The sequence below is a fragment of the Mesoplodon bidens genome (assembly GCF_964165515.1).
Source record: "Mesoplodon bidens genome assembly, chromosome: 7".
In the NCBI taxonomy this organism is placed as follows: Eukaryota; Metazoa; Chordata; class Mammalia; order Artiodactyla; family Ziphiidae; genus Mesoplodon; species Mesoplodon bidens.
Window position 1 is genome coordinate 106,805,339 of NC_138164.1, and position 26,907 is coordinate 106,832,245.

Sequence of the window (26,907 nt, forward strand, 5' to 3'; positions counted from 1 at the left end):
CTGTGTCTGAGGACCCAGGGAGGCTGTGAGCTGAGTCACTCTGTAGTGAGATGATTCGCTGGGTCCAGGATTCCAGAATTCTCTGCTTCCAAGGTTTCAGAGGTCTAGGATTCGGCAGTGTGAAGCTGCCACCATCCATTCATTCATCACATATTTATTGAGCACCTACTGTGTGCCAGGTAGTGTTCTTGGTGCTGAAGCTAGAGCAATCACCAAGCCAGAAAAATCCCTTACCCTCATAGAGCTTCCATTCTCGAGGGAGGAGAAGGATAATAACAAAGAGTAGATACAACTCTTTTATGTGGGGAGAAAGAAAGGCCTAGGTAGGGGGAATTGCTTTCAATAGGATGGTCAGTGAGGTGATGAGTGAACTGAGACCTGACTACTACAAAGGAACCAGGCCTGTGGGATCAACATTGCAGACAGACGGAACAGCATGTTCCAAGGCCCTGCGGCAGGGAAGTCCCTGGTGGTCCAGTGATTAGGACTCCGCGCTTCTACTGCAGGGGGCACGGGTTCGATCCCTAGTCAGGGAAATAAGATCCTGCATGCTGTGTGGCCAAAAAAAAAAAAAAAAAAAAAAAATCAAGGCCCTGTGGCAGGTGTGGGTCTGGCATATGTGAGTGAAGGCAAGGAGGCCTTTTGGTGGCTGTGACTTAGTGAGCAATGGAGAGAAAAATAGGAGCTGAGGTCAGCGGTACAGTCAGGGGCAGGTCATACAAGGCCTTGGAAACCAGGGTGGGAGTTTAGATATTGTTTTTTAAATGTTTATTGAAGTATAGTTGGTTTACAATGTTGTGTTAGTTTCTGCTGTACAGCAAAGTGAATCAGTTATACATATATAATGCCATTTGCAGCAACATGGATGGACCTAGATATTGTTTTGAGTGCAAAGGGAGACCACAGGTTTTAGCAAAGAGGTGAAATGATCTGATTTACATTTTAAAAAGAGTAATTTGGGAGGATGTTAGAGGAGATTGGGTGGGGAGAGAGGCTGTGCAGTTGGGCAGAAAAGAGATGAGGGGGCACCCACAGGGGTGGAGGCAGAGGGACAAGGCTGGTGGATTCACTCAGGACCCTCTTGGATGACTGAGGGGGGAGTTTCCGAGGTCAGCCAGGATCTGGCACTGATGCTGCCTTTGATGCTAATTACTTGGAAACCCTTCGACCTGTACTGTTCAATACCGCAGCCACACATAGCTATTTAAATTTGAACTAATTAAAATTAACTAAAATTGGGAAGTCAGTTTCTCAGTCTCAGCAGGCACATTTCAAGTACTCAGTAGCCACATGTGGCCAGCGGCGACCATGCTGGACAACGCAGAGAGCATTTCCATCGTCACGGAAGGTTACACAGGACAGACTTCCTCAGACGGTACTGAACTTCACTGAGCCTCAGTTTCCTCATCTGTAAAATGCGCATAATAGTTTCTCCTTTGTAGGGTACCTGAGAGGACAACGTGAGATAACCCCTGTAGAGCGCTCACTGTGGGCCTGGCACATAACAAATATTCGAGGAATGCAGGTTATTATTATTATTGCTGAGAGGGGGGTGGATAAAGGAGAGGAAACGGGGGATGCCTCTGAGGTTTGGTTCTGAAAATCTAAGATTCAGAAGCCCGCTATCTTCCCCTGCCCAAGGGGCGGCCGAGGACTGCGGGGGCCCTGCCCTCCCGGCATAGGGGCTGGGCCGCCCCTCGACCCCCAAGCTGGTTAGGACCCCGCGCCGAGCGCCCCCTGGAGGAGCCCCGCGTGTCCTGCCCGCCGCGGGGCTGCGGCGCGGGGATGGGGCGGGCCGGCAGGGGGCGCTGCGGGCGACGGGCGGGCGGGGCGCGTGGGGCGGGCAGGGGCCGGGCCAGTGCCGCGCGGGGGGCGAGCGCGGCGGCGGGCCGGGCGGGACCGCAGCCGGAGCCGAGCCGGGACTGTCGCGCGGGCCGCGCCGGCGATGCCGCGCCCCCGGGCCGGGCTGTAGCGGGGCCGGGGTGGAGTGTACGCGGGGCAGGCCGGACATGGAGGTGGTGGACGAGACGGAGGCGCTGCAGCGCTTCTTCGAAGGTGAGGGACCGCGGGCCGACGGGGGCGGCGACCCTCTCGCGCTGGGAACCCGCAGCCGATCTCCCCGGGGACTGGGACCCCCGACTGTGCTTTCATCAAGCTGGGACCCCCCCACCCCCCCGCCCAGAACGCCTCTTCTGGGCTGGGGCCCTCCTCTGTCTCCTGGAGGTTACTACCCACCTCCGCTGAAGTTGGGCTCCCCACTCCCCGTCCCCCAACACACACCTTCCTTGGAGCTGTATCCCCTTCCCTGCTCGGTCCTCCTTCATGCCTTCCAGGACCTGCAGTCCCCCCTAAATTCTGACACCTCCCACCCCTAGCGCACTTCCCGACGCCGGGGACCCTCTACTGTGCTTCCCTGGGACCCCATCCAGGCTGGGGCCCCCAGCATGCCTTCTAGGATCTTCCATGCCTCATAGGCTGGCACCCCAGCATGCCTCCCAGAGACTGGGACCCCCGCCTAGAGACCCAGGCGCCCTGTGTGCCTTTCAGGTTGGCACCTACTCCCAGCCTGACTCCTGCCCCCAGCGCCTCCCCACCAGTGCTTCCCTGAGACAGGGACCCCCTTCAAGACTGTCACCCACCTTCCACAAGGCTGCTCCCTCCCCCACAGCTGAACTTCCCCTTGAAGCGGCTATCTCTCCCCTACTTAGGGCTGGGAACCCCTCCCCAGCATTCCTCTGTGGGCTGGATTTCCCCACCTCCCACCCTGGAATACTCTCGTTGGTTCTGGAACCTTCTTGAAGTTGGCATCTCCCCCCCCCCCCGTTAGCCACCTCCGCACTCCGAGACCCTCCCAAAGCTGTGAACTGCATCCTGCCAGCTCTGTGTGGCTCGCTGTTTCGCTCACACCTGTCCCTGGAGCTATGCCTCCTCTGGCTGTGCCCCCATCCCAGGAGTGACCTCATCCCCTCACCTTGGCCCTGATAGGACCCTCCCCAGGGCTGGGATCTACACACACCCTACAATATTGTCTTCTACCCTCTCCCCGCTCCTGGCCAGTGGTTTCGGGGGTCTGCTCCTACGTCTCACCCACTCCCCTTTCCTGAGTAGTCTCTGCCCCTTGAGGCTGTCCCCCTCTTGGGTTCTGGGTTCAGGAGGGATGAGACCGAGTGTGGGAGGGGGTGCAGAGGTGCAGGCTGACATCTCCCAGCTTCTCAGACCCTCACTGGAACATCCAGCCAGACCCTCTGGGTGCTTTTGTGTCCCTCTCCACCAACCTCCGTAGCCCAGCCTCTGCCCCCACCCTCCCCCTAGTCCCTAAGTCCATATCCTGCACCTCAGTGCCTTCAGAACCCAAAACTCAATGATCCAGAACCTTCCATTAGTGTGAACCTGCCCATGGCGAGGCGTGGGTGGCCCACGGGGCACACTGTGCTGCAGCTGTTGGACCACAGGGCAGTGAGTTAGGGTCCAAGTTTCAAGCCCAGCGCCCAGAGCCCTTTGGAGTCCCATGAGGGAGCAAGGAAGGCCTTTCTTTGACTTAGTTTCTCCCTGTCTGTGACTTCCGGTGGAGTGGGAGCCTTTGTCCACTCTGCTTGCTGAACAGCCCAGGTAAGGGCATCCCTAAGCCTCAGGTCTCCCCACTCCAGGATTCTGGACACCCCCAGAATCCAAGAAATCAGGTTTCGACTAGATGAAGTGGTTGATCCTCAGGTAGTTGGGCCATTTGAGGGTCCGAGGCGTTTCCCCGTCAGTCCCAGGGGCTCTTGTTCTCCCCAGATCCTTTTCCTCCTTTAAGAGCCTTGAGGGGCCTTATGGGGGCTGGGGGCTCTGGGGAGGTAGGAAGGGGACACTAGTCCTTGCTCGGGGGCCACTATTTTGGGGGTGCCCGGAGCCCGCCAGACATCCCAGATGACTCACGGACCAGGCCCCCTTGCTTCCTGCAGAAATCCCTGTGCCTCCTTCCCCCAGGACCCTGGGCCTGGGCAGAGGGGTGGGCCTGGCTGGCCCAGGCTCCCTGTCTCCTGAGCCAAACTTTCCCTCCTGGCCGTGGGCGGGGGGTGGGGCCTGACGCCACAGCTCAGCCATGCGGCCGGCCTGGCTGGCCTGGCGGGGAGGCTGCGCTGCTCCCTCCAGAGAGATAAGAGCAGACTCAAGAATGTCTGTGGAGAGAGCCAGGGACTGGAGAAGTGCTCCCAGAGCCTGAGATGGGGGGAAGGTGGGGCAGGCGCTGAGGGCTGGGGTCTCCGGGGCCACTTGCGGGGGGAGGCCTGGCCAGGAATCCGGTGGGCAGCGGCATGTGGGGGACGTAGTGGGGGTGTTGGGGCGCCCCTGGGCGGGGGCGCTGCTGAGTGTGCTCACGAGTGGAGTGGAAGTGCGGAAGTGCAGCGGTGCTTTTGCACACGTGGATGTATTTCCCAGGAGGAGGGAGGGGAAGCAGTGCATGCTTCGCCCTTGGGGCTGGGGACACCTGAGCGCTCATCCTGGGTCCCGCTTGGCCTTGGTCACCCCAGGACAGTGGGTATATGGCGGGCAGGGTCTGTGCTTTCAGCTCTGGACTTGGAGGTGGGAAAGGGCTTGGCTGAAGGGGGCAGGGCGTGCCCAGGCCCCTCGTGTGACGTGGCCCACTCTCCAGGCACACCAAGCATATGCCCTGGGTCCTGCCTGGTCCTGTGCGGTGGGCCTGGCTGTACCCTGCCTCAGGCTGGTGGGCTGGAAGCTAAGGCGCTTTGGGCCTCAGGTGGGAGGCTGGGACAGGGCGGCCCCCTCGAGGCTGGTACAGCCGGGCCCCCGTGACTGCCCTGCTAATCCCCTAGAGGGAGGCTGCGGCCGCCCAGATCGGCGGGCACAGGGCCTGCAGAGAGGGGACCCTCCGGGCAGGATGCACTGGCTCCCAGCAGGTAACCGGGGCACAGTGGCAGGTGTTCTCCTCATCACCTTGACCGGCCGGGGCCTTGGACTCCCAGAGCCCGCCAGGGACAGGGCAAGGCAGCATCAGAGGATCCCTATAGGACTTTAGAGGTTCTGACGCAGACTTGGCCACTGAGAGCTGCGTGACCCTATGCAGAGCTCTTGCTCTCGCTGGGCCCCTTTTCCTCACCTGCAAGACAGGAGTGGGTGGCAGAGCAGGTCCTGATGACGCCCTCGACTGAGCCTTGCCCGCCAGCCCTGGAGAAGAGGGACGTTTTAGAAGGGGGAGGGTGCTGGCCCCTGGCTCCGGGGGCACACGGGGCACGAGTGAGCAGCGATCAGCACTCAGAAAGCCGGTGGGTGTGGAGGACACCACTGAGGGGAGCTGGGCTGGAAGGGCCACCGAGAGGTTGGGGGACCGCCCTTGGCCTCTAGAGCCCCGCCAGGGCTGGAGGTGGGAGCCGGGTTTTCACTCCTTCCATACCTGATGGGTGCCTTGGCCTGGTGGCTTTATTTCTCTGGCCTCATGTCCCCTCCTCGGGTAGGCAGGTGCGCTGGACCAGAGCAGGGACTTCCAATGTGATTCTTTTTAGCCACCAAGCAAAGACAAACTCCTGGCCTCCGAATAGGACATATACACTGGACACAGGGCGGATGGGCTCCTCACAGACCCCGGACGCCAGGTCCTGGTTTGAAAGCCACCCTTCCCCAGCTCTGGGATGTGGGAGGGGAGCGGTGGCCTTGGCCCCCTTTCCCAGGGCCTAAGACTGCGGCTCTGAGAGAAGGGAGTTAGCCAGCGTGAGCCAGGGCTGACACCCAGGCCTCAGCACACCCCTCTGCCACCAGGGCCTTGGGGGAGGGAGGGTGGCCTTCCTATGGGGACCAGCATCTCTGCCTCCAGAGGGCAGGAGGAAGCCCCAGGAGGAGACCACCTGACCGCATGTGGGAGAGGACGCCCACCCTGGACAGGAATCGGGGGCTGAGGCGCGGTGTGTGATGGGATGGTACTGTGCCTTGTGTCCGCCTGTCTGTCTGCAGTGCGACCAGGGAGTAGGTGGATGGGGGAGACCGCCAGACCCCTGACTCTCAAGGAGATGAGATGGAGTGCCTCTTGGGTCCACTCAGAGCCCCCCCGGAGGACTCCTGTCCCAGCCCCACCTCCCAAGGTCCTGACTCCAGCTGGAGGGGAAGTGGTAGCCAGGGGTCTGACTCATCGCCCTGTCCCCAACACGCAGCGCAGGGCCACACGGGGTGGGAGGGGGGCAGGAAATGTTCCCAAGGAATGGAAGCAACAATGACTGTGTGAACAGAGGCGGGGTGGGGGGCGCACCCCAGGAAGCTGACTCTCTGTGAGGGCCTGGCTCAGTACAGAGGAGCGGAGCCACGGGAGCCGGCTGCTTCCAACCTGCTGGCCTCAGGGCCTCTTCTGAGTCTGGGGGCCTGGGCAGAGTACCCCTAGGGGTCTTAGGCAGAGCCAAGCAGGGTGTCTGGGGGAAAGACAGGCTGCTCTGGGCAGAACGGCCTCCTCCTGGGGGCCTGGCCCCCGCTCCCTGACTCCCAAGGGCCTACAGGACTGGGGGGCCCTGGCAGCAGAGGCTGCTGGGTAACAGCCCGGCAGGGCTGCTGATTGGCTGCTGCCGTTGGACTTTGCCCACTCGATAAGGACGGGGAGAAGAAATCATTAACTGAATTATTAACCAGGGATGGCCCCGCCCCACCCAGGCTGCCTGCCCTTTTTTCCCACCTTCTTCCTCCTCACGGCCCCCTCCTCTGGGCCTCAGTTTTCCTCACAGCCTGGGTGTGTGTATGGGGGGCCTCCCCTCTCCCCTCCGTCTCCAGCCCCTGCTGCCACCGTGTTGGGCAGCCCCTCGGGTCTGTGTTGGTCATGTGCTCTCCCTGGGGTGGGCTGAAGGTCGGTCCCTAGCTCTGCCGCTTACCCACGGTCCTTCTCCTGGGCCTAGCACTGTACCTCTTTGTGCCTCCATTTCCCCATCTGTAGAATGGGAATACAGTTGCAGTAGGAGTACCTGCCTCTCAGGGTTTCCGTGGGGGTTAGGTAAAAGGGGCTTGAGCAGGGGTTAGGTAAAAGGGGCTTGAGCAGGGCCTCGTGCAGTGCCTGGCACGGTTCCACTCCATGAATGTCAGCCTGGATTGTGATTATTCTCCCCTGGGAGGCTTACAACAGGTATTATGCTCCCCACTTGGAGGATTTATTGGTCCATGGGTAGGTCGGTGCCCTCAAGCTTGGGCTGGGGCCTGTGGCTGGCACTGTGTGCCTTGGGAAAGCCCCTCACCCTCTCTGGGCTACTTATTCCAGGGATGAGCACACTCTGTACTCAGGAGGTCTGCTCCATGACAGGTCTGGCCCTGCCTGGTCCTGATGCCTGCTCCAGCTGGGCCTGCCCCGCCCTCTACCCCAGAGATTCAGAACTTGGCCCTTGGGCAGGTGGCAGGGGGAAGGGGCTTGACTGTCCTTTGTCTGTGCCTGCCACAACCAGGCGGGAGGTTTTCGCATGTGGTGTCTCCCGGGAGTCCTGGGCCTCTGTGGAAGTGCGGGTGGTGTCCCCTCACTTCCAAGAGAGGGCTGCTGAGGCAGGAGGGGAAGGCGATGGGTCAGGCTCACTCAGGGCAGCCACGGCAGAGCTGGGCTGGGATCCCGGGTCTCCTGACCCATCACAGTTGGGTGCTAGCTTGGAGTGGGGTGGGAGGGAGCCTCTCCTCCTTGCGTGCTGAGGGTCCTGACCCACCACTGATGGCTGTGCTGGGTGACTGCCGTCCAGCCCCTTGACCTCTCTGGGCCTCAGAGCCCTCACTCAGATGATCTAGGTTGTGTGACATAAGCAGTGAGACCCCAGGAGTGCCAAGGCCTGGAGTGGGAGGGAAGGAAGTTGGGTCCTGAGCCCCACCCCCACTGGCCTGGACTATGCACAGGGGGCTTCAGGGCTTCCTGGCCTCCCCCTGACTCCAGGCTGCATCAGTGCGAAAGTTTTCCCTCCATCTGACCTAGACCCCTCCAGCCCCACAATGCACAACCGCAGCCTCTGTCTCTCTGAGGAGCTTGGGGACCCTCCCTCACTCCCCTCTTCATCATCTCAGTCCCCTGTGCTCTCTTCTCCCCCCCTGGTTCTCCCTCCTGGGGTCTGTGGCCTTGGCGGGGGCTGGGGGGTGGGAGGCAGTCCCCATCCCCTGCTTTGCTAACTTGGAGGGAGCTGCCTTTGGCGGTGGAGTTTGGGGTCTGTGACACTGAGTTCGCTCAGCTGGACTGGCTCCACCTAGAGCTGATGGGCAGGTGTGTTGGCCTGGGCCTGCCACTGGGTCAGTGAGCATTGGTAGGCACAAGTGTAGAAGTCTGTGAGGTGCGCTGAGATGTGAACATGCCTCAGGGCCTTTGCAGTGCCTCCCCACTGCCTGGAATGCGCTTCTCAGATGTCCATGTGGCTCACCTCCTTCGTATCTTTGCTCGGTAAAGCCCTCCCAGCTACCCTGTTTAGAATTGCAACTCTTCCCCACCCTCCTAGCACCCCAGCCCCTCTCCCTGCTTTATTGTCTCCATAGCATTTGTCACCTTCTAAAATGCTGTGGATTTTACCCATCTAGCTTGTCATCTGACTCTGCATCCAGAATGTCAGCTCCATGTAGGCAGTAGGTTTTGTCTGTTTACCGCTTTATCTCCAGAGTCTAGAATTGTGCCTGATACACAGTAGATGCTCAGTAAATAATTGCGTGAATGAATGAATGAGCACACTTGGAGCATGCTGGTATGTGCACATGTGTGTGTCAGTGTGCGGGGGGTGTGCCTCTGTATATGTGTATGTTCGGATGTACACGATCATGTGCGTGCCAGTGGATACATGCCTGGGAGTGTGCCCTTGTGTATGCACATGCCTGTGGGGCATGCTGGTGTATGAACACAGGTGGGCATGGGTAACCCTGGTAGAGACCTGCTCCCACCCCAAGCTGCAGGGTCTCTACTCTGCCTCTGTGGAGAGGGGCCTTCCCCAGCCTGCCTGGCCTAGTCCCTGTGGGAGAGGGCTGGGGGCCCCCAGAGCAAAGTGGAGATCCCGAGGGACCAATGTGGGTTCCCTAAGAAGAGGCCACAACTGTTGGGCCCGCCTCTGTCGGACCTGGCTTGGGAGCATCTTCGGGCTGTGAGTTCAGCCTTGTGTGGACCTGAGGACAGGGTGGCAGCTGTGTGGGGACTAGGGGAGGACATAGCTATAGCCCAGGGGTGGCTGAAGATTTCAGGTCCCCTGGAGGATCTGGGTCTCTGCAGGCAGGAGGCAGGGCTCTACCGCATTTTTGGCAAGAAGTTGAGAGGGAACAAAGACAACCGTGAATCAGATTTAAGGACCTGATGGCAGTGACTCCAGAGCTACATCCTTGTCATTCAGCCCCAAGATAATTGGGGATTTGATGCAGAGGTGCAAAGCGTAGCTTGCAGAATCAAGCATTTGGCCTGAAGGCATTTTGAGTGAGAAGGCTCTGGTCACAAGTTGAAGCCTGAAGTAGTTGTCATATTAATCAATTAATAAAGATTAATAAAGATCGAAAGTCCAAACCAAGGGAGGTGAGAGCCCTCTGTGCCCCGTCCCAGTGTGAACTAGTTTGGTGCATGTTGATCAGCTCAGTCAATACTGGGAAATGAGCCACAGCACGGGGGGCCCTCTGTGACTGGGGTGATTGAGGAGGGACTGCCAGGGGAGGCAGGCAGTCACAGAAGGCTTGCCCACTGGAGAGGGGATGGCTAGAGCCAAATCCTGGAGGCTGGACTGTGCCATGCGTGTGCCAGAATAACATCATGGCACAGGTTGTGCCTGGGCAGGAAAGGAGATGGGAGTCCCAGGAGAGGTGGAAACAGAGCAATTTGAGGAATGGCCTTCTGGGGGTGAGGAGCTTTCCCACCATCTCACTGAAGACTCACGACCACCCCGTGACGCAGGGATCTCCTTCACTTGAGAAAGAAGGGAACTGAGGCACAGAGAGGTCAGGTCAGTCGCCGAGGGTCACGCAGCAGTGAAGGGGGACCCGTGTTGGCAACCAGGCCTCTTTGAACCCAGGGGTCCCTTAGGGCATTATGGGGATGCCAAGGTGGGCAGTTCCTTGACCACTGCTGCCCTGGCCCAGCCATTGCCCCTCAGGATGCCCCTCAGATTCAGATGCCTAGAGTGGACACTCAACAGCAGGGGGACAGACCTGTGTCCTGTTAGCCCCAGGTTCAGATCAGCTAGGCCTGGCCGGCATCCTTAGGCCATGGCCTGCCCTGCACACGGCCACGTGGCCGACGGGATTTCCGCCATGTTTGGGGCATGAATTGACAAGTGCCCCATTGACGGTTGAGGGGGAGGGTGTGGGCAGGGCACAAGCCTCCCACTGTGCCGGGTCCCCACCCTCCCCCGTTCCCCGGGACAATGGCCGAGACTCAGCCAGTGGCCACAGCTGGTGAGGGGGGCATGAGCACGAGGGGGCAGGAAGGGAAGGGTCCAGGGTGGAGGACCACCTGGGCCCCCATCCGCCCTCATCCCGCACCTGGCTTGTGTCCCCTCAGTTCCTCTTCTGCCTAGCTGGGTGGCCTTAAAGGGAGGAGGAGAGAGGAGGGGAGGGCCTTCCTTCCCACAGCCCCGATCCCGCCTGCCTGGGAAGGAGCAGTGTCTGGCTCCTGTTAAAAGCAGGTAATAAAGGGCCTAATTAATGAGGAGCAGCTGGGGTGCATAGCTCAGCAGGGCAGGGGCGGTGCCTGGAGGGGCCCTGTCTAGCCCTGGACCCTGACCACGGCATGGCCGGGCGGAGGTGCCCAGACTCAGACAGGCCTGGTCCCAGTGCCCCGCTTGCCACTTTGCTCATTCATCCCGTGAACATTTATCGTGTGCCTGCGGTGTGCTTAGATGCTTACACCGCTGAGAGACAAAACGGGGCAGGACTCACAGCCCAGCGGCCACACCTCTAAGCTATGGGAAAGGCGGTTATCCTTTCTGAGCCGCAGTTTCCTCATCTGTGAAAGAGGGAACAAGAAAACCACCTACCCCGTAGGGTTGTCATGGGAATTAAATATGAGCCATATAAAGTGTGTGGCATGGCTGGGCAGAGTGACCGCTCGGTGAGTGTGTGCTATGGGCAGTGGGTGGGCAGAGGACTGATTCTCCCCCCGAGGTGGGTGCTGGGCAGGAGAGCAAAGAGCCTGATGAGAAAGTAGAAAAGGAGGCCGCTCAGGAGAATGGGGGAGTCAGATGTGGCCTCTCGGAGGAACTTAACATTTAAGCCAAAACCTAGAGTCACGAGGAATGGGAACAGCATGTGCAAAGGCCCTGATGTGCAAGGGGGTGTTTGTCCCAGGATGGAATGAGGCGGGGGCTGGACTGTGGAGAGTTGCAGGGAGGGGCACTGAGGCAGGAGCGACCATGGGGGCAGGCAGGGGGTCGACCACGCCAGGCCTTTGACTGATGAGGGTTCTGGTTATCCTGAGCAATGGGAAGTTGAAGGGTCTGGGGAGAGGGAGGGCAGGGATGCTGGTTTGTGACCTGGTGGTGCCACCTTCAGGCTGCGGGACCTTGGGCAGCCTCCCCACCTCCCGGGGAGGTCTTGAGGATCAGCATGAGACACTCTTAGCTTCCTTCCTGACTGGTATCTGCTGCTGCTCAGCGATGTTCCAGGATGTTCCAGGGTTCTTTGGGGAGCAGTGGGGGAGGGGGCCCTGCCTTTCTCCTGGGTTCCTGGGGGCTCTGCCCCAGCCTCAGGAGTCAAGGAGCCACTCCACCCTGTCCTGCTGGAACGTTGGGTTAGAGATCTCCAGTGTGGTTCATGGGATAGGCGGGGGGCATCTCCTGGGTGGCTGGACCCTTTGGGACAGGCGGTGAGGACCCCCAGAGAAAGAGGAGGTGTGGGGTCAGTGTTCCTCAGGAGGCCCACCAACCCCCCAAACCTCATACTTCTCTCCCACCCATTGGCCCACCCCCACCCTGCCCCAGTGGCTCCCCCCCTCCCTCCTCCATCCTCCCGTCCGCCCGGCCCCTGGCACCGAGGGTCTCTCCTCCCCCCAACCACATCTGGTTCTCGTTAGGGTCTCCCAAGATGCCTCTGTCTCAGGCACCCCCCATCCCGGGGGAGGTGGGCAGGAGGATTAGGGGTGATTAGGAGTGCTCCTGGCCAGGGGAGGAGGAGGAGGGGAGGAGGGGGCCTGGCCTGTTATAAATAGCAGCACCATGACTCTATCACCCCATCATTCACTGTGGATTCCAAGTTCAGTCTCAAAACCCTGCAGCTTCAGCAGCCAAGGTGGGAGTGACGCTCCAGTACCCCCTCCCTCCCCATCTCCTGTGCCTGGTCCTCCCTCAGGACCACCCGCTCCCCCTCATCCAGTGGGGCAGCCCAGCTTGGCTGGGAAGCCTCAGTGACCACCAACTACACTTTCCCTCTTGGAGTCCGGCCCCTGCACTTGAGTTTGGCTTCTCCTTGCTGTGTGGCCTTGGGCAAGAGGCTTGACTTCTCTGAACAAAGGGGATGATGCTAATAACAAACACCAAGTCTGCAGGGGCGATTGGGAGGTAAACCCGTAAAGCACTTAGGATAGTGCTGGGGCCTGGCAGGCACTCAGTGTGAGCCACTCTCATCGTCACCACTATAGGCTGGGAGAATTATGTCACAGTGCACAGGAAGAGCCTGCAGGATGCCTTACATATGATAAACTCCTATGATTATTAATGTACTCGGCTCTGAAAGTGCCTGGCACACAGCAGGCACTCAATAAATGGGACCTCCGGTTAACAGGGAAGGACGGGGTGGGGGTCCTAGAACCTCGGCATGCAGCCTGGTCATTCCCAGCTTGAGAAGCTCCCCTTGCCCTGGGCGGCCATTGGCGGTGCTTGGTGGGTGTCCCTTGTTCCTGGCTGGGTGAGTCCGGTGTGGGGGCCAGCAGGAGGGCCTGTCCCAGGCAGCGCGTGACTCCTAGGAGGGCTTAGCCACTCATTAATCACCTAAGCGGGGCTCAGCATTCTTGAAATGCCGGCCAGGGCCAGGGAGGGGCCTGGGCTGGGGGTTTCTGGGGACCCCAGGGCTCTGGGGAGTGGGGACAGCCACTCTGTTTGCTGAGCACCCACTGTGTTCCGGGCATTTTATATACCTTAACTTGTTTCATCCTCAGAAGAACCCTGTAAAGTGTTAACTGTTCATGTCCCCATTTTACTGAGGCGACTGAGGCTCAGAGAGGGTATGGGACCTGCCTAAGGTCACACAGCAGGGAGTAGGTGAGCTAGGATTTATGACTGGACCTGAGCTCTGTCCCCAGGGTTCACCAGGGGAGGGGGCATGCGGCGCAGACCCCAGACTCAAGGCCTAGGGGCCTGTGGGAGGGGCGCCTCCTGCCTCAGTGGGGCCAGCCAGCCCAGGTCAGCAGTGTGGGTGGGGCCGTCCTCCATTATCGGAGTTGACGCATCTCCCACGTCAGCCCCCTTATCACCCAGCACTCCAGCTCCCCCTGCAAGGTGACCCCGGGAGTGGAAAGGCCAGCGCCTCCCCCTCTCCTTCGCTGCTGATGCCCAAGAGCACTGGGCTGCCTTTTCTGTGAGTCCCTCCCGTTGGTGGGGCTGGGGCTAGCGGGGAGGGCCCAGGAGAGGTCAGGCAGAGGAGCAGTGCTCAGGCCACCATCGTTCCCCGCGGAACCTCTCTGGGGCTGTTTCCTCCTCTGGGCTCAGCCCTCGATGTGGGGGTGATGGGCACACGCAGTGAGGGGGGGCTGGGCACTCCTGACTCCGACCCCTGCTCCCTCGCCACCTGCAGCTGAGGCCCGGGGTTCAGGAGTCTCCCCCAGCCCCATGGGCCCCCCAGGATGTGTGGTCCAGCCCAGCCAGGCCTCCTGGTCCCAGCTGCCCGCAGCTGGGCCATCTGGAACCGCCTCCCGGAGTACAGAGCAGGACAGAGTCAGTGAGTCTGGGTCTGAGTCAGTGAGGGGGGTGGTATCCGCTGGGCACCCGGCTAAATAAAGTGCCTCGTTTGCTCCTCACAGCACCCTGTAAGACGGGGAAACGGTTACCCCATTTTATAGACAAGACGAAGGGACTAGCTCATGTCACAAAGCTGGAAAGGAGAATGGAGGGGCAGGAAGCGGCCGGGTCTGTCCAGACCTGCTCTCTGGGCCCCGCCCCTCCTTGCAGAGTCCAGCTGGCCTTGTGGACTGAGGGCAGCATCATCAGTACCTCCTGGAGGGGTGTCAGGTGGGGGATGATGAGGGACTCCCCTCCACGTGGATACACAGATCGGGAGGGCCCAGCCTGGGGAGAGTTGGGCTGGGCCCAGAGGCCTAGGAGTCTCGGGAGCCGATCTCTCCCCTCTCTCACGCCCACCCCTCCCCCACAGGCCACGACATCAACGGCGCCCTGGAGCCCTCCAACATAGACACCAGCATCCTGGAGGAGTACATCAGCAAGGAGGACGCCTCTGACCTGTGAGTGGCCCCCGCGGCACCCCAGCCCCTTTGGCCTCCACCTGGGAGGGGTGACGTGGCCCCGCCTCTGAAAGCCGCTCCTTTCCCAACCACTGAGCCCTCTGCAGCGTCCAAGCCGCCCTGCAGGTGGGAGCCCCGGGAGGGGCGGGGGGGGGCCGGGCTGGCGCTGAGCTTCCGCCCTTCTCCGCAGCTGCTTCCCTGACATCTCTGCTCCAGCCAGCGTGGCCTCCTACCCCCACGGGCAGCCAGCGATCCCCGGCTCCAGCGGGGTCCACCACCTGAGCCCCCCCGGGGGCGGACCCTCCCCGGGTCGCCATGGCCCCCTCCCACCCCCGAACTACAGCGCCCCGCTCAACTGCAACAACAACAACGGCATGGGTGCTGCTCCCAAGCCCTTCCTGGGGGGCTCTGGGCCCCCCATCAAGGCAGAGCCCAAGGCTCCCTATGCCCCCGGGTGAGTGAGGGCAGTGGGGGTGGGGTAAGATGCAGAGGCCCAGGCACAGGCGGCCTGTGGGACCAGTGATGGGGGCCTGGGAGGTGCCGGCCAAGGCTGGGCAGTGGGGATCGGGCTGCCCTGTGGGTAGGTAAGGTGGCTGGGGGACCAGGGCCAGGCTGAGGAGGCACTCACTGCTTTGTGCTGAGGCAGTGGACAGCCACGGAGGGTTCTGAGCAGGGGAGTCATGAGGGCTGACCTAAGTGCTAGAAAAATCTCCATCCCCGAGAGAGAGCTGTGTGGAGAGTGGCGGGGAGGGAGTGGGACTGGAGGCAGGAGTGTTTACGTTCAGGGGAGCACCTCTACACGCGTGCAGGCACCCAGGGCACCCAGACCCCTCCCTGCACCAGGCCTATCCAGTCACTCGTGCATTTATAGCTGCTGTTTCCCGCGGCCTCAGGGAGTTGGCCGATGGCGCAGGTGCGGGACCTGAAGTTGGTGCAGATGTTGGGACCCTACCCAAACCGGCCCCCCAGGTCCTCCCCGGCTCCTCTCCAAGGAATCCACGTCAGCGCCTGACCCAATGGTTCAGCCTGGGCCTGGCTGTGACCCAGGGTTCCAGGTGGCCACCAGCCCAGCCAGACTGCAGGGCAGTCCACAGGCACATGCTCGTGGGGAGAGGCAGGGAGCGTGGGTCTGCTCGGCTCTGCAGAGGGGCTCGGAGAAAGTTCTGGGTTCCCCAGGCTCGGGCATGGGGCAGGTGACCCCATCTCTGGGTGGAAGGATGACAGGGTGCTGGGAGCACAACGCCGGCCAGGCAGCCCAGCTCCGTCTCCAGCTCCACCATTTCCGGCCTTCTGGGTGCTAACCCATAACCTTGGCACCCCGGCTGTGAAGTGAACCCCGAATGCTTCCGCCCCCGTGTGACTGTGGAAGTCAGGGGAGGAAACCCAGAGGAAGTACTGGGGGGACAGTGGCTGTGTCTTGACTTACAGGGGGAGGGCCATGGAGGGGAGCTGGGGTGCCAGGCAGGGGTGAGCCATTTCTGCAGGGCAGCTGGCTGCTTGAGGCACAGAGGCTGTCCCTAAGCCACAGGCCCTGAAGGGCAGGGAGGGAAGGGAACTGACACACAATAAGCACCTGCTGGGTGCCCGCTACTGTTCTCCATGCCTCTGCGAGAGCTCATCGACTGTCCCCAGTAACCAGCTCCTGGGGGACCCCAAAACCAGCCAGCCTGCGAGTAAAGCCCCTCCCCGCTCACAGCAGGATTCGGATGGCACGCTGGGGCCATTTCCTAGAGAGAGAAAGCGCTTGTCCAGAACCACTCAGACATGCTGTGGCCCCCGGGCCGCTCCAGGGCCACTGCCCCCACCCATGCCAGGCCCTGTTCTAGGTGGTAAACAAGGCAGGCACATCCCTCCTGTAGTGGCTCCTGCGGTCTAGTGGGGGAGGGAGTGACTAATCAATAAATCAGCAAATCGAGGACTCGTGAGCACCGTAAGGAGTTACAAGGAAGAACACAAGGTCCTGTGGATTTGGCACATTTGATAGGGGCCAGAGGGTGAGAAAGACCTTTACTCAAGGCCGCTGTCAGGGCAGCGCAGGGAGTGGGGGCAGATGGTGGACCCGGAGCTGGAGAGGCCCTGGTCAGCCTGCTGGGCGTAGCAAGGACCGAGCCCCCATCACCTTTTCCTGTCATCTTCACACGGCCTGCAGGCTTTGGGTGAGGGATGGCTTGTCCAGGGGAGCTGGGGGACCCTGCAAGCAGCCCAGGGCTGTGTCCACAAGAGCTGGGCCGCCTCAGAAGCTGCCTGGGCATGACGGTGGGCAGCCTTTCCAGACATGGGGACCAGGATGGCCAAAGAGTGAGATCCCTGAGAGGGTGGCCGCAGCCGCCCCCTCTGGGCGGACTCAGGGTTCACGCAGGACGTGTTGACCTCTCAGAGTTGAGTTTGTTCTTCTGCCCGAACCACTGATAAAACAAAACCTGCAAGAAAAAAATAAGTGCAGGCCTGGCGAGCTGGCTCCCTGCCCAGCCTACACCTGCCTGTGGCAGGGCAGCCCCCCCGGTGACCCACTGAAGTTTCCCAGGCCCGGCCCCTAGAGTTTCCAGGAAGTGGGACTTCAGTGGGTGCAGGAAGGAAAGAGCTGGCCTGGCCCTTCGGTCTGCAGAGGGAGTCCTTGAATCCCTGTGCCATCATCAGGGACACAGGTGACACGCTCCCAAGTGCCCTGTAGGTCTGAGGGGATGCTGGGCCAGAGCCCAAGGCCTCCACCCACAACTGGGCCCTGCCAGGCACCCCAAGGTAGCTGGTACAGAGAAATGCCCATAACGGGGGCTGTGAAGAAACCTCGAAGCCTCCAGCCCCTGGGTCTCCGGGACCCTGCCCCGCAGAAGAGCTGCCCGGCTGGAAGGCAGGGGCTCGGCTGCCCACCCAACCACCCTTTCCTCTTGCTTCACAGCACGTTGCCAGACTCCCCTCCAGACTCTGGCTCCGAGGCCTACTCCCCCCAGCAGGTGAATGGTGAGTCCAGCGGGCACCGCCCTCCCCCTCCGGGGTTTGGGCAAGTGGTTGGGGCGGCCTTATCGGGAGGGAGGGAGCAAGCAAGGGAGGGAGGGGGCCAGCGGCCGCCCAACAGGCCCAGATTATCGCTGGTCAAATACTCCCCGGCGCTGGCTATTGTTTCCCCATGGGCGGGTGGGGAGCCTGGCCCTGCCTCTGAGCAAGTGTCCCTGCCGGTGATGCCACCCGCCTGCCCGCCTGCGCCATCATGGACGCGCCCTTCGGCGGTAAGTGGGCGGCTGGGGGAGGCTGGGTACAGCCTGGACACAGGCCTGCTGCTGCCGGGCCCACCTCACCTTGGGAGGTGCTCAGGGGTGCAGTGGCCCCCAGGTGGCCAAGAGCAGAGGGATCACGGGCAGCCCGTCTCCCCACAGCCCAGAGAAGGGTCAAGAGTTCTGTTTATCTTACCAAAAACATCTCTGGAATGCCTCCTGGGGAACAAAGGGAGCTGGGGCCTCCCCCCTCAGGCTGGGGGGCTGGCCCCTGGGGTGGCCGGAGGGAGGAGGGCCCCTGCAGGACGGCGCTGGGGGTCCCGGGAGACTCCTTCCTGAGGTTCAGAGGAGGAGCAGGCCTGAGAGGGGCTGGGGGAGAACCTTGGGATGCGGGACCTCCCCAGGGAGCCGGGCCAGGCCCGGCCGGCCCTGGGGAAGGAGCTGGCTCAGATGGGGCGAAAGGCTGCCCACCCCCTGGGCAGGGTCTGGCCTCCCTGCCCGGGTCTGTAGTGGCCAGCCTCTAGGCTGCCCAGCCTCCTCCCACGTGGGATCGGCGGGAGGGCAGCCCCCAGGCTGGGCTCAGGACGGGGAGGGTATCAGGAGACCCCGCCCGGGGAGAGCTGGTGCTGGGAAACCTAATGGCCACCCCGCATCTCTCCCACAGACCCCCATCTCTTGCGCACCCTAACCCCTGAGAGCCTGTGCCATGTGGGGGTGCCCTCCCGCCCGGAGCACCCCCCACCACCACCCCCACCACCCCCGCCTCACTACCCCATCCTGCAGCGGGATCTGTACATGAAGGCTGAGCCTCCGATGCCCCCCTACACTGCCATGGGGCAGGGGCTGGTGCCCACCGATCTCCACCATACCCAGCAGTCCCAGATGCTGCACCAGCTGCTGCAGCAACACGGAGCCGGAGCCGAGTAAGAGTTGGGCAGCCTTCCCCGGGGTGGGGGGCGGGGGCAGCGTGTGGGGGGGGATGGGCTGGTGGGGGCGGGGGGTGGGGATACTCAGGGCAGCAGCAGGTAGGATAGAGGTGGAGGTAGGGGCGGGGATGAATGAACCCAGGAAGGACCGAAGGCTCTGACCCCAGAGATGGGTGTCAGTGTTATGTATATGTATGTGCGAGCAATGCATCGGGCACTTACGGCCAAGGCTGAGGCCTCATAAGTACCTTATTTGATGGGCATGGCCACCCCCGTTGCCCAGATAGGTAAACTGAGGCTTGGGGGGGTGGGATGCTTGCCCTACGGAGGTAGGAGGGAGCTGAGCCAGGACTTGAACCTGGGACTGTGCTCTTACCCAGACACCAGTGACTTTCCAGTCACCATGGAGTCCTCGGGGTTCTGAAGAGGTTCTAGGCCTAGACCCAAGCTTCCTGCTCTGACTCCAACCCGTAGAATTGTCTTTTTATCAGTTTTGCACATTGAGATTTTGTGAAAGATTTCATTCAAGGAAAGATTCCACTGGCAAAGCTTTTTGTAAACCAGAAGGGGAAGGGGTGCTGTGTAGCCCCCACATCGTCAGCCCCCTTCCCAGGAAACTCTCTTCCCCAGCCTTCGTGGCCCAGGCCCCCTGTGGCTTGTTTCTAACCATGGAGGCTGCTCTCCAAAGAGCTGTCGCTATAAAGAGTGACACTGAGAATGACACCACGGCCAAGGGACAGACTCGTTCATTCCACAAACGATTCTGAGCACTTTGTGTGCCAGGCCGGTTGCTGGGCGTGATGGGGACACACAGACAAGTCAGATGTGGGTCCTGCCCTCCTGGATTCCACAGTCGGGGGGGTAGGGTGGAGGGACAGAAACAGAATGATTACACAGAGTGATGGGGGAGCACTTAGGAGGTAAAGGCACAGGCTTCATGCAGGAGGTATCCCCTGGGCTGGGCGTATCCTGCTGAAACAGGGTGAAGAGGGGGAGCGGGGATACTGCCCAGTGGCAGGGGGCTCGGGGAGGGCCAGCCCCCCATGGTGCACACCTGTGTCCCCCCCAGGCTCCCCACACACCCCTCCAAGAAGAGGAAGCACTCCGAATCACCCCCCAACACCCTCAATGCCCAGATGCTGAATGGAATGATCAAACAGGAGCCCGGGACCGTGACATCCCTGCCACCGCACCCAGCTCGAGCCCCATCCCCACCCTGGCCTCCCCAGGGCCCGCTCTCACCCGGCCCTGGCTCCTTGCCCCTCAGCATCGCCCGGGTCCAGACGCCGCCTTGGCACCCACCAGGTGCACCCTCACCAGGTACATGGCTGGCCTGCTCAAGCTTTCAAGGTGGGGGGGTGGGGCCCGGGGCCCAGAGCCCGTGGCCCATGGCCGTTATCTCTCTCTCCAGGTCTCCTTCAGGACAATGATAGCCTCAGTGGCTCCTACCTGGACCCCAACTACCAGTCCATCAAGTGGCAACCACATCAGCAGAACAAGTGGGCGACACTGTACGATGCAAACTACAAAGAGCTGTGAGTGACCTGTGCTCCCCCTCGCCCCTCCTGGTCACGCTGTCCGGAGACCCCCAGCCCTGGCATCACCGTCCTAGAGCAGGGCTGGGGAGCACACCGGCTACGAGATGGTCCCATTTCACAGAAGAGCAGACAGGCTCAGGGAAGAGCTAGGACTGGCACTCAGGGTTCCCGACTCCTGAGCCAGCCCAAGGCCTCCTGAAGAAGGTGGTGTCCGCCAGGGAGGGGCCCGTGGGGCCAAGTCAGGGAGCAGTGGGTGGAGGGGTGTTTTCTGGCTCCCCCCCCTCCCCCACTCCTCCTTCTGCATTCCAGGAAGGTAGCCGGAAGCAGAGCGTCAGCAAGGCCCTTCCAGCAGCCCCCTCCCTGGAGGGGAGGGATGAGTGGGCTGGGGAGGACTGGGTCAGAGGCTGGCCGGGCATTCCTCGCTCTCCTTCAGCACCCACCCATGTGGATTCAGCTTCCTGGGACCTGGCCAGGAGCACTCCGGGACCACTCCCCTCACTCCCACGGAAGGCCAGTGAGGGAAGAGAGCATGGCTCACCGTCAGCTCATTTGCACCTTGCCAGGCCTGGGCAGGGTGTCTGGGACTTGGCCCTCTCGCAGCTAGACCAGCCTCCTGGAGTCGGGTGTCCCAGGCTATGTCGGGTTGTTAGCCACAGGCCCTCAGGGCTGGGGCAGGGGGTGTCCAGCTGATGTAGTGGTGAAAGGGTCCTTTGAGGCCCTGTCTGGGTGGCGGAGGGGAGGTCTTTGGCTGTCCAGCCCTATGGCCTGGTGAGGAGCCCCCATTCCTTCTACTATACTTCTTGGGCCAGTCCTGCCACCCCAGGTCCCAAGGCCAGGAAGTTGGGAGCTGAGGCCCCCAGTGTGGCCCAGGCACTTCCTGGGTGTTCCCCTGGGTCAGGCAGGTGGGTGGAGCCCAGGGAGGGAGAAGTAGTGAGCTCTGGGCCTTCCCGTGGATGTTAACCAGGCCCAAAGGCCTCTCCCCACAGGTTTGGGAACATTGTCCCTGCCCAGCTTCCTCCAGGCGGGCCCTGGGCATCCGGGGCACTGCTTGTGCCTGGGGACCTGGGTGAGGGCGGGCCAACAATCACCCCTTTTCGGGCCACCTGGAGGTCCCCCAAAGGGTCCAGACTTGGAACACCTTGCCAGCAACAGCTGCGTAAACTGAGACTGAGGCCAGGCTGCCCAGAGTGCCCCCCTCCCCAACCGGGCAGATGGAGGAGTCAGAATGAGGACGTTTGGGGGCTTGAGCAAGCTGGTGGGCAGGGGCTGGGCCAGCGCAGAGCCGGCGCCTGGTTCCACCGTTTCCATGGCAACCAGCTGTCAGCCGCATTGAGGCTCCACAGATGCATCCCCTCTCACCTCGTCCGTCTCCTGTGAGGGAGGGGGCTTCGGGCAGCGTTTTGGGAAGAAGCCAAGTGTGGTGAGGGGCCGTCAGGCCCCCTCCTTAGGAGTTCCCTCCCGTCCAAGTGTCTTGCCCCGCCTGCCCCCATCACCAGAGTGGGGTGGTCCCAGGCACGTAGTGGGAAGAATATTGGCTGAGGCATTGGCAGACCTGAGCTCAAATCCTCCTGGGGACTCAGTTTCCATTTCTGAGAAATGGGGGCAGCCCCGAGAGTGCTTTGAGGATGGGGGCACCACATGGGAACTTGCGTTGGAACGCAGGCACGTGGGTGGGACGGGCAAGGCAAGCCCGGTGTGCGGGGCCTCAGGTGAGTGCCCCCACCTGCCCCCAGGCCCATGCTCACCTACCGCGTGGACGCCGACAAGGGTTTCAACTTTTCGGTGGGCGACGACGCCTTCGTGTGCCAGAAGAAGAACCACTTCCAGGTGACGGTGTACATCGGCATGCTGGGCGAGCCCAAGTATGTCAAGACGCCCGAAGGCCTCAAGCCCCTTGACTGCTTCTACCTGAAGCTGCACGGAGTGAAGGCAGGTCTGGGGCTCGCTCGGCAAGGAGGGCAGGGCAGGAGGGCAGGCAGGCTGGGGGGAGTCTAGAGAGCCCAAGGCCAGCTGAGTGTGTCCTGAGGAAACCCCTCGTGGCCAAGTCCAGTCCCCCCTTTCCGCCTGTCCTCCCGTGGCTGCCCCTTGAGAGTCAGGCCCCTCAGCCCTCTTCTCAGGTACGCTTCCCGTTTCCTTCTCTACCCCGTGATCCCAAGTCTGCGCCCCCCAGCCAAGACCCCTCTTCTGACCCCGCTGTCAGCCGTCTCAGTGCCACACCCCCAAATGAACTCCCTGGGAATTTGCCTCTCTCGCGGGCCCCCTCTCTGGGAGCGGGGCTCCAGGGCCCTGGTTACCTGAGCCATGAATCCGGGGCCCACTTGCCCACCCCTCACCATGCACCAGGCCCTACTGTCCCCCAGAACTCCCCTCTGTCTGGTCCCCTCCCCCTCCCCCCACCTCTGCCCGACCAGGCCACCCACCTCCTTGTCTGCCTCCTTGTCTGACCGTCTGCTGTGGCTCCTGACTGGTGCTCTGCCTGAGACCTTTCCCATTCTTCCTTCCACTCCGGGACCCCGTCTCCCTCACCCCAGCAAAAACCTGACCGCTAGGCTGGGCCTGCAGAGGCCTTGGGGACCCCAGCCTCACCTGGGTCCCGCCATTCGCCATTCGCTGTGCCCAGTCGCAGCCCCGCCTCCCCCAGGTGGCTCCCTTTCTCTGGGACGCCCGCTGAACACCACTCCATCCCTCCTCTCCCGGCTCACCGCTGTTCCTTGACCTTCACCGTTCACTCTGCTGCATCCTTGGGGACACCTGCCCTGAGGCCCATCTTGACTTGAGGTCCCTCCCCTGCGATCCCCTGGCACCACCACAGTGGTGGTTGATCTTGAGCCCATGAGCTCCTGGGGGGGTCGGCCGGGTGCGTCTCCTTCAGTGTCACGAGCGAGTGGTGCAGCCAGTGCTCGTGGAGGGGTTGAGGGGAAGTGGGTGTGGGACGGGGTCTGGGGAATGTGGGGTGGCGAGTGAGCGGGTGGCAGTGGAAGCCGGTTTGGGGTGTGTGCTCAGGGCTGGGAGGGGTGTGCGGGCGGGAGTGGGGGCCGGTGAGGGTGTGTGTGTGTGTGCACGCTCATGCATGTGCACATAGGTGGGGGGGTGGCGTGGGTGTGGGGCTGTGGGATGTGTGGCGTGTAGGAGAAGGCACCAGCGTTTGTGGGCTGAGGGGAGGGCAGGGCCTCGGTTTCCTCACGAGCCCCAGCTGGGCCAGGCCTGGGCCGAGAGGCCGAAGGAGGGCGGGCCCAGGTGGGGAACCTGGGCCCTGAGGTGCCTTTGGCCTCTGCCCCTCCCCCAGCTGGAGGCCCTCAACCAGTCCATCAACATCGAGCAGTCGCAGTCGGACCGAAGCAAGCGGCCCTTCAACCCTGTCACGTGAGTGTCTGGCCCGTGGCGGGTGGTCCCCAGGAGGGCTCACCCTGGCAGGAGCTGAGGGGAGCGCGGGAAGGCACCCACAGTGTGTACCTACTACACACTCCTGACCCCAGTGCCCCACTGCGGCCTGGCTCTCCGCAGGCCCCTTCCCTGCGCCCTGAGTACCCTGCCCCTCCCCTGCAGGGTCAGCCTGCCCCCCGAGCAGGTCACGAAGGTGACTGTGGGGAGGCTGCACTTCAGCGAGACCACCGCCAACAACATGCGCAAGAAGGGCAAGCCCAACCCTGACCAGCGGTGAGCAGGCTGGGCCCCTGCCCTGGAGCCGCTCCACTTCTAAGGACGAGGAGTGGGAGGGTGCCACCCCACATAGCATGCCAGGCACAGAGTCCCACAGACTCACCCATTTCACAAAAAAGGGGACCTGGGATTCAGAGCCCTTCCTTACTGACTTACAGATGGGAGAGCAGAAGCCTGGTTCCTAGCTGGTGGGCCCTGGGGAATTTCCGCCCCCTAGTGGACACTCAGGTTCCTCCTCTGTAAGACGGGGTGTTCATGCCCTCTTCCTGGCTGGTGGGAGCCTGGGCGAGATGACCGAGTGGGCACTGTACATCTGACCCAGGAAGGCTGGCGGGGGGTGGGGAGGCAGTGGGGCAGACCCCTGGGTGCCTCTAAAACCCCTGTGTGCCCCAGGTACTTCATGCTGGTGGTGGCCCTCCAGGCCCACGCACAGAACCAGAACTACACGCTGGCCGCCCAGATCTCAGAACGCATCATCGTGCGGGTGAGGGCCACCTCCCCACAGAGGGCTGAGAGTCCTCCCCAGACCTGGGAGAAACAGCACCCAGGAGAGATACAGGGGTCCTCAGGAGTCAGGAGCGGGAATGCTGATCCTGCTGGGCACTCGCTGTGTGCCCTTGGGCAAGGCTCCCACCCTGTCCGGGTCACAGTGTCTCCTTCACAATAAAGTGTGGAGATGGCCAGGACCTGGTTGCCACAATGGGAGGGACAGTTTAAGCGGGGCATGGTGGGGTGAGGAGGTCTGGCTGGAGCTGGAGAGGTGGCTGCGGGGTTTCCCCCTTTCCCAGGGCGCTGCAGGTCCCCCATCCCCCAGGGCTGATCCAACCCCAACTCCTGCTAGGCCTCCAATCCGGGCCAGTTTGAGAGTGACAGCGACGTGCTGTGGCAGCGGGCGCAGGTGCCCGACACCGTCTTCCACCATGGCCGTGTGGGCATCAACACAGACCGGCCCGATGAGGCGCTGGTGGTGCACGGCAATGTCAAGGTCATGGGCTCGCTCATGCATCCCTCGGATCTGCGGGCCAAGGAGCACTTGCAGGAGGTGGGGGCGGGGCTGGGGGCGGGGACAACTGAGCGGGAGGAACTGGTGACCGGGGTTGCCCGCGGGGGGCGGGGTTGCTTTGTGGGCGTGGCTCTGTAGGGGGCGGGGCTGCAGGGGAAGGAGGTGGGGGAGGCTGGCCCTGGATCTCTGGATCCCGCGACCCTAGTAGCAGGGTCTCCCCTCCACACTGCTGCCTCCGGACGGGCCCAGGACGGGAGGCGTTCAGTTCGGCCCTGGCTCCCGCGCAGGTGGACACCACCGAGCAGCTGAAGAGGATTTCGCGCATGCGGCTGGTCCACTACAGATACAAGCCGGAGTTTGCCGCCACTGCTGGCATCGAGGCCGCGGCGCCAGAAACGGGTAAGGATTCACGAGCGCAGGCTGGGATCTGGTAACCCGACCCTGTCCTATCCTCTGGAAACCCTACTCCCAGGAACCCCTTCCCATGACTCCTGGAAACCTGCCCCTGGGAATCCCGGCCCTCCGGAAGACCTGCCCTTCGGGCCGGACCCCTCGCCCTTTGACACTGGAAGCCTGGAACTTGTGGCCTCGGGATCCTCGCTCCTCTCTTCCCTAGATGAATCTTGCCTTTATTCTCCTGGATCCCCGCTCCCTTTCCCCTGGGGTCCTTACTCCCTGGAATATGCCCCTATCCCTAGCCCAGGGAACCCCACACCTTGATCCCTGGAACTGTGACCCTGTGCCTCGGAGCTCCCTGCTCCGGGGCTCCCTGGATCCCAAATCTCTAGCCCCCAGAATTTCACCCTCACCGATCCCAGCCCCTGCTTACATTACGGTGCTGTGGGCAGTCCTCCCCCCAACACACACTTGGCTTGCCCCTCCCCAGGTGTCATCGCTCAGGAGGTGAAGGAGATCCTGCCTGAGGCCGTGAAGGACACTGGAGACGTGGTCTTTGCCAATGGGAAAACCATAGAGAACTTCCTGGTGGTGAACAAGGTCTGTGGAGGAGGGACTGAAGGGAGCCCAAGGGGCAGAGGGGTGGACCCGCTGGAGGGCGTTCACCCCCTCCGTAGAGACCCGGGACACTGAAGTGCCGAGAACAGGAGCATTCCCCCTGCCCCCCAGTCTTCTCTCATGCTGCTTCCAGAGCCCCCTCCCCACCCCACTGGGAGAGGCGGAGGTGGGAGGTGGGGACTCTGCCAGTGTGAGGCTGTGCGATCAAGGGCAAGAGGAACGTCCTGAGGGTCATCTTCCTCCCCTGCAAAAGGAGGGAAACGATACTTACCGCTAAGAAGTTCTAATGTGGTTATGACAAAAGCTTAAACATGGGGTTTGTTGTGAGGATAATGTTTGTAACCTTCCTGGCATGAGGATGGGCACCAATGAGAATGTGATATGTTTTGGCCTCTGCTGAAGTCTGAGACATCGTGTTCATCAGACGGGGCGATGGAGGGTGGGAGCCTCTGAGGGTCAGCGGGTTCTGACCATGGGTGGGGAAAGGTGCAGAGGTGGGATGCTGTTCGGACGCAGGCACAGGGAGCCAAGGGAGCTGAGGCTGGACGAGAAGCAAGGCTGGCCTGGGCAGGGAGCCTTTGAGTGCCCTCCTCCTGCACCCCGATGGGCCCATAGCCTGGGGCTCCCGGGGGCTGACTGTGCCCTCGACACTGGCCGTTGCCCGCTGCAGGAGCGCATCTTCATGGAGAACGTGGGTGCTGTGAAGGAGCTGTGCAAGCTGACGGACAACCTGGAGACGCGCATTGATGAGCTGGAGCGCTGGAGCCACAAGCTGGCCAAGCTGCGGCGCCTCGACAGCCTCAAGTCCACCGGCAGCTCGGGTGCCTTCAGGTGGGGGCTCGGAGCCGGGGAGGGCAAGACCCCCTTCCCAGAGGCACCTCTGACCCTGCCCTCTTGCTGCAGCCACGCAGGGAGCCAGTTCAGCCGGGCGGGCAGCGTCCCCCACAAGAAGAGGCCCCCCAAGGTGGCCAGCAAGGTGAGGGTGGGCAGGGATGGGGGGCAGGGACTGGGGCCTCCCCATCCTCGTGGCCTCCCTTTCCAGCTGGCGCCTCTCCAGGCTCACTGACTCCAAGTGCTTCCCCTCCCCTCCCTTCTGGACCCTCTAGCCCTCCCAGCCCCTGGTTTCTCCTTCCTCTCCCTCTGCCCCCCGAGGGGATGAGTATCCCAACTTCAGCAGAGCCCACCGTGGGTCAGACCGTAGGCTCCCTAAGTCTGG

General features: G+C 62.0%; 1 protein-coding gene across 7 annotated transcripts in view; it reads left to right on the forward strand.

Annotated features, from left to right (window-relative positions):
* The first annotated feature begins 1,923 nt into the window (after positions 1-1,923).
* Positions 1,924-26,907, forward strand: part of MYRF (myelin regulatory factor) — a 31,017-nt gene continuing 6,033 nt past the window's right edge. For 4 of the 7 annotated variants that reach the window (XM_081238572.1, XM_081238573.1, XM_081238574.1 and 1 more), the window contains exons 1-16: positions 1,924-2,055; positions 14,254-14,341; positions 14,532-14,795; positions 17,238-17,299; positions 18,215-18,473; positions 19,546-19,796; positions 19,888-20,011; positions 21,748-21,943; positions 23,301-23,377; positions 23,561-23,671; positions 24,068-24,158; positions 24,516-24,716; positions 24,965-25,076; positions 25,564-25,673; positions 26,362-26,522; positions 26,595-26,667. In XM_081238572.1, the coding sequence (XP_081094698.1) occupies positions 2,010-2,055; positions 14,254-14,341; positions 14,532-14,795; positions 17,238-17,299; positions 18,215-18,473; positions 19,546-19,796; positions 19,888-20,011; positions 21,748-21,943; positions 23,301-23,377; positions 23,561-23,671; positions 24,068-24,158; positions 24,516-24,716; positions 24,965-25,076; positions 25,564-25,673; positions 26,362-26,522; positions 26,595-26,667 (2,226 nt within the window). In that variant the 5' untranslated portion in view covers positions 1,924-2,009. Of the gene's footprint in view, positions 2,056-14,253; positions 14,342-14,531; positions 14,796-17,237; positions 17,300-17,319; positions 17,566-18,214; positions 18,474-19,545; positions 19,797-19,887; positions 20,012-21,747; positions 21,944-23,300; positions 23,378-23,560; positions 23,672-24,067; positions 24,159-24,515; positions 24,717-24,964; positions 25,077-25,563; positions 25,674-26,361; positions 26,523-26,594; positions 26,668-26,907 lie in introns of those variants that run through there. The other 3 variants (XM_081238576.1, XM_081238577.1, XM_081238578.1) reach the window with 2 other exon arrangements.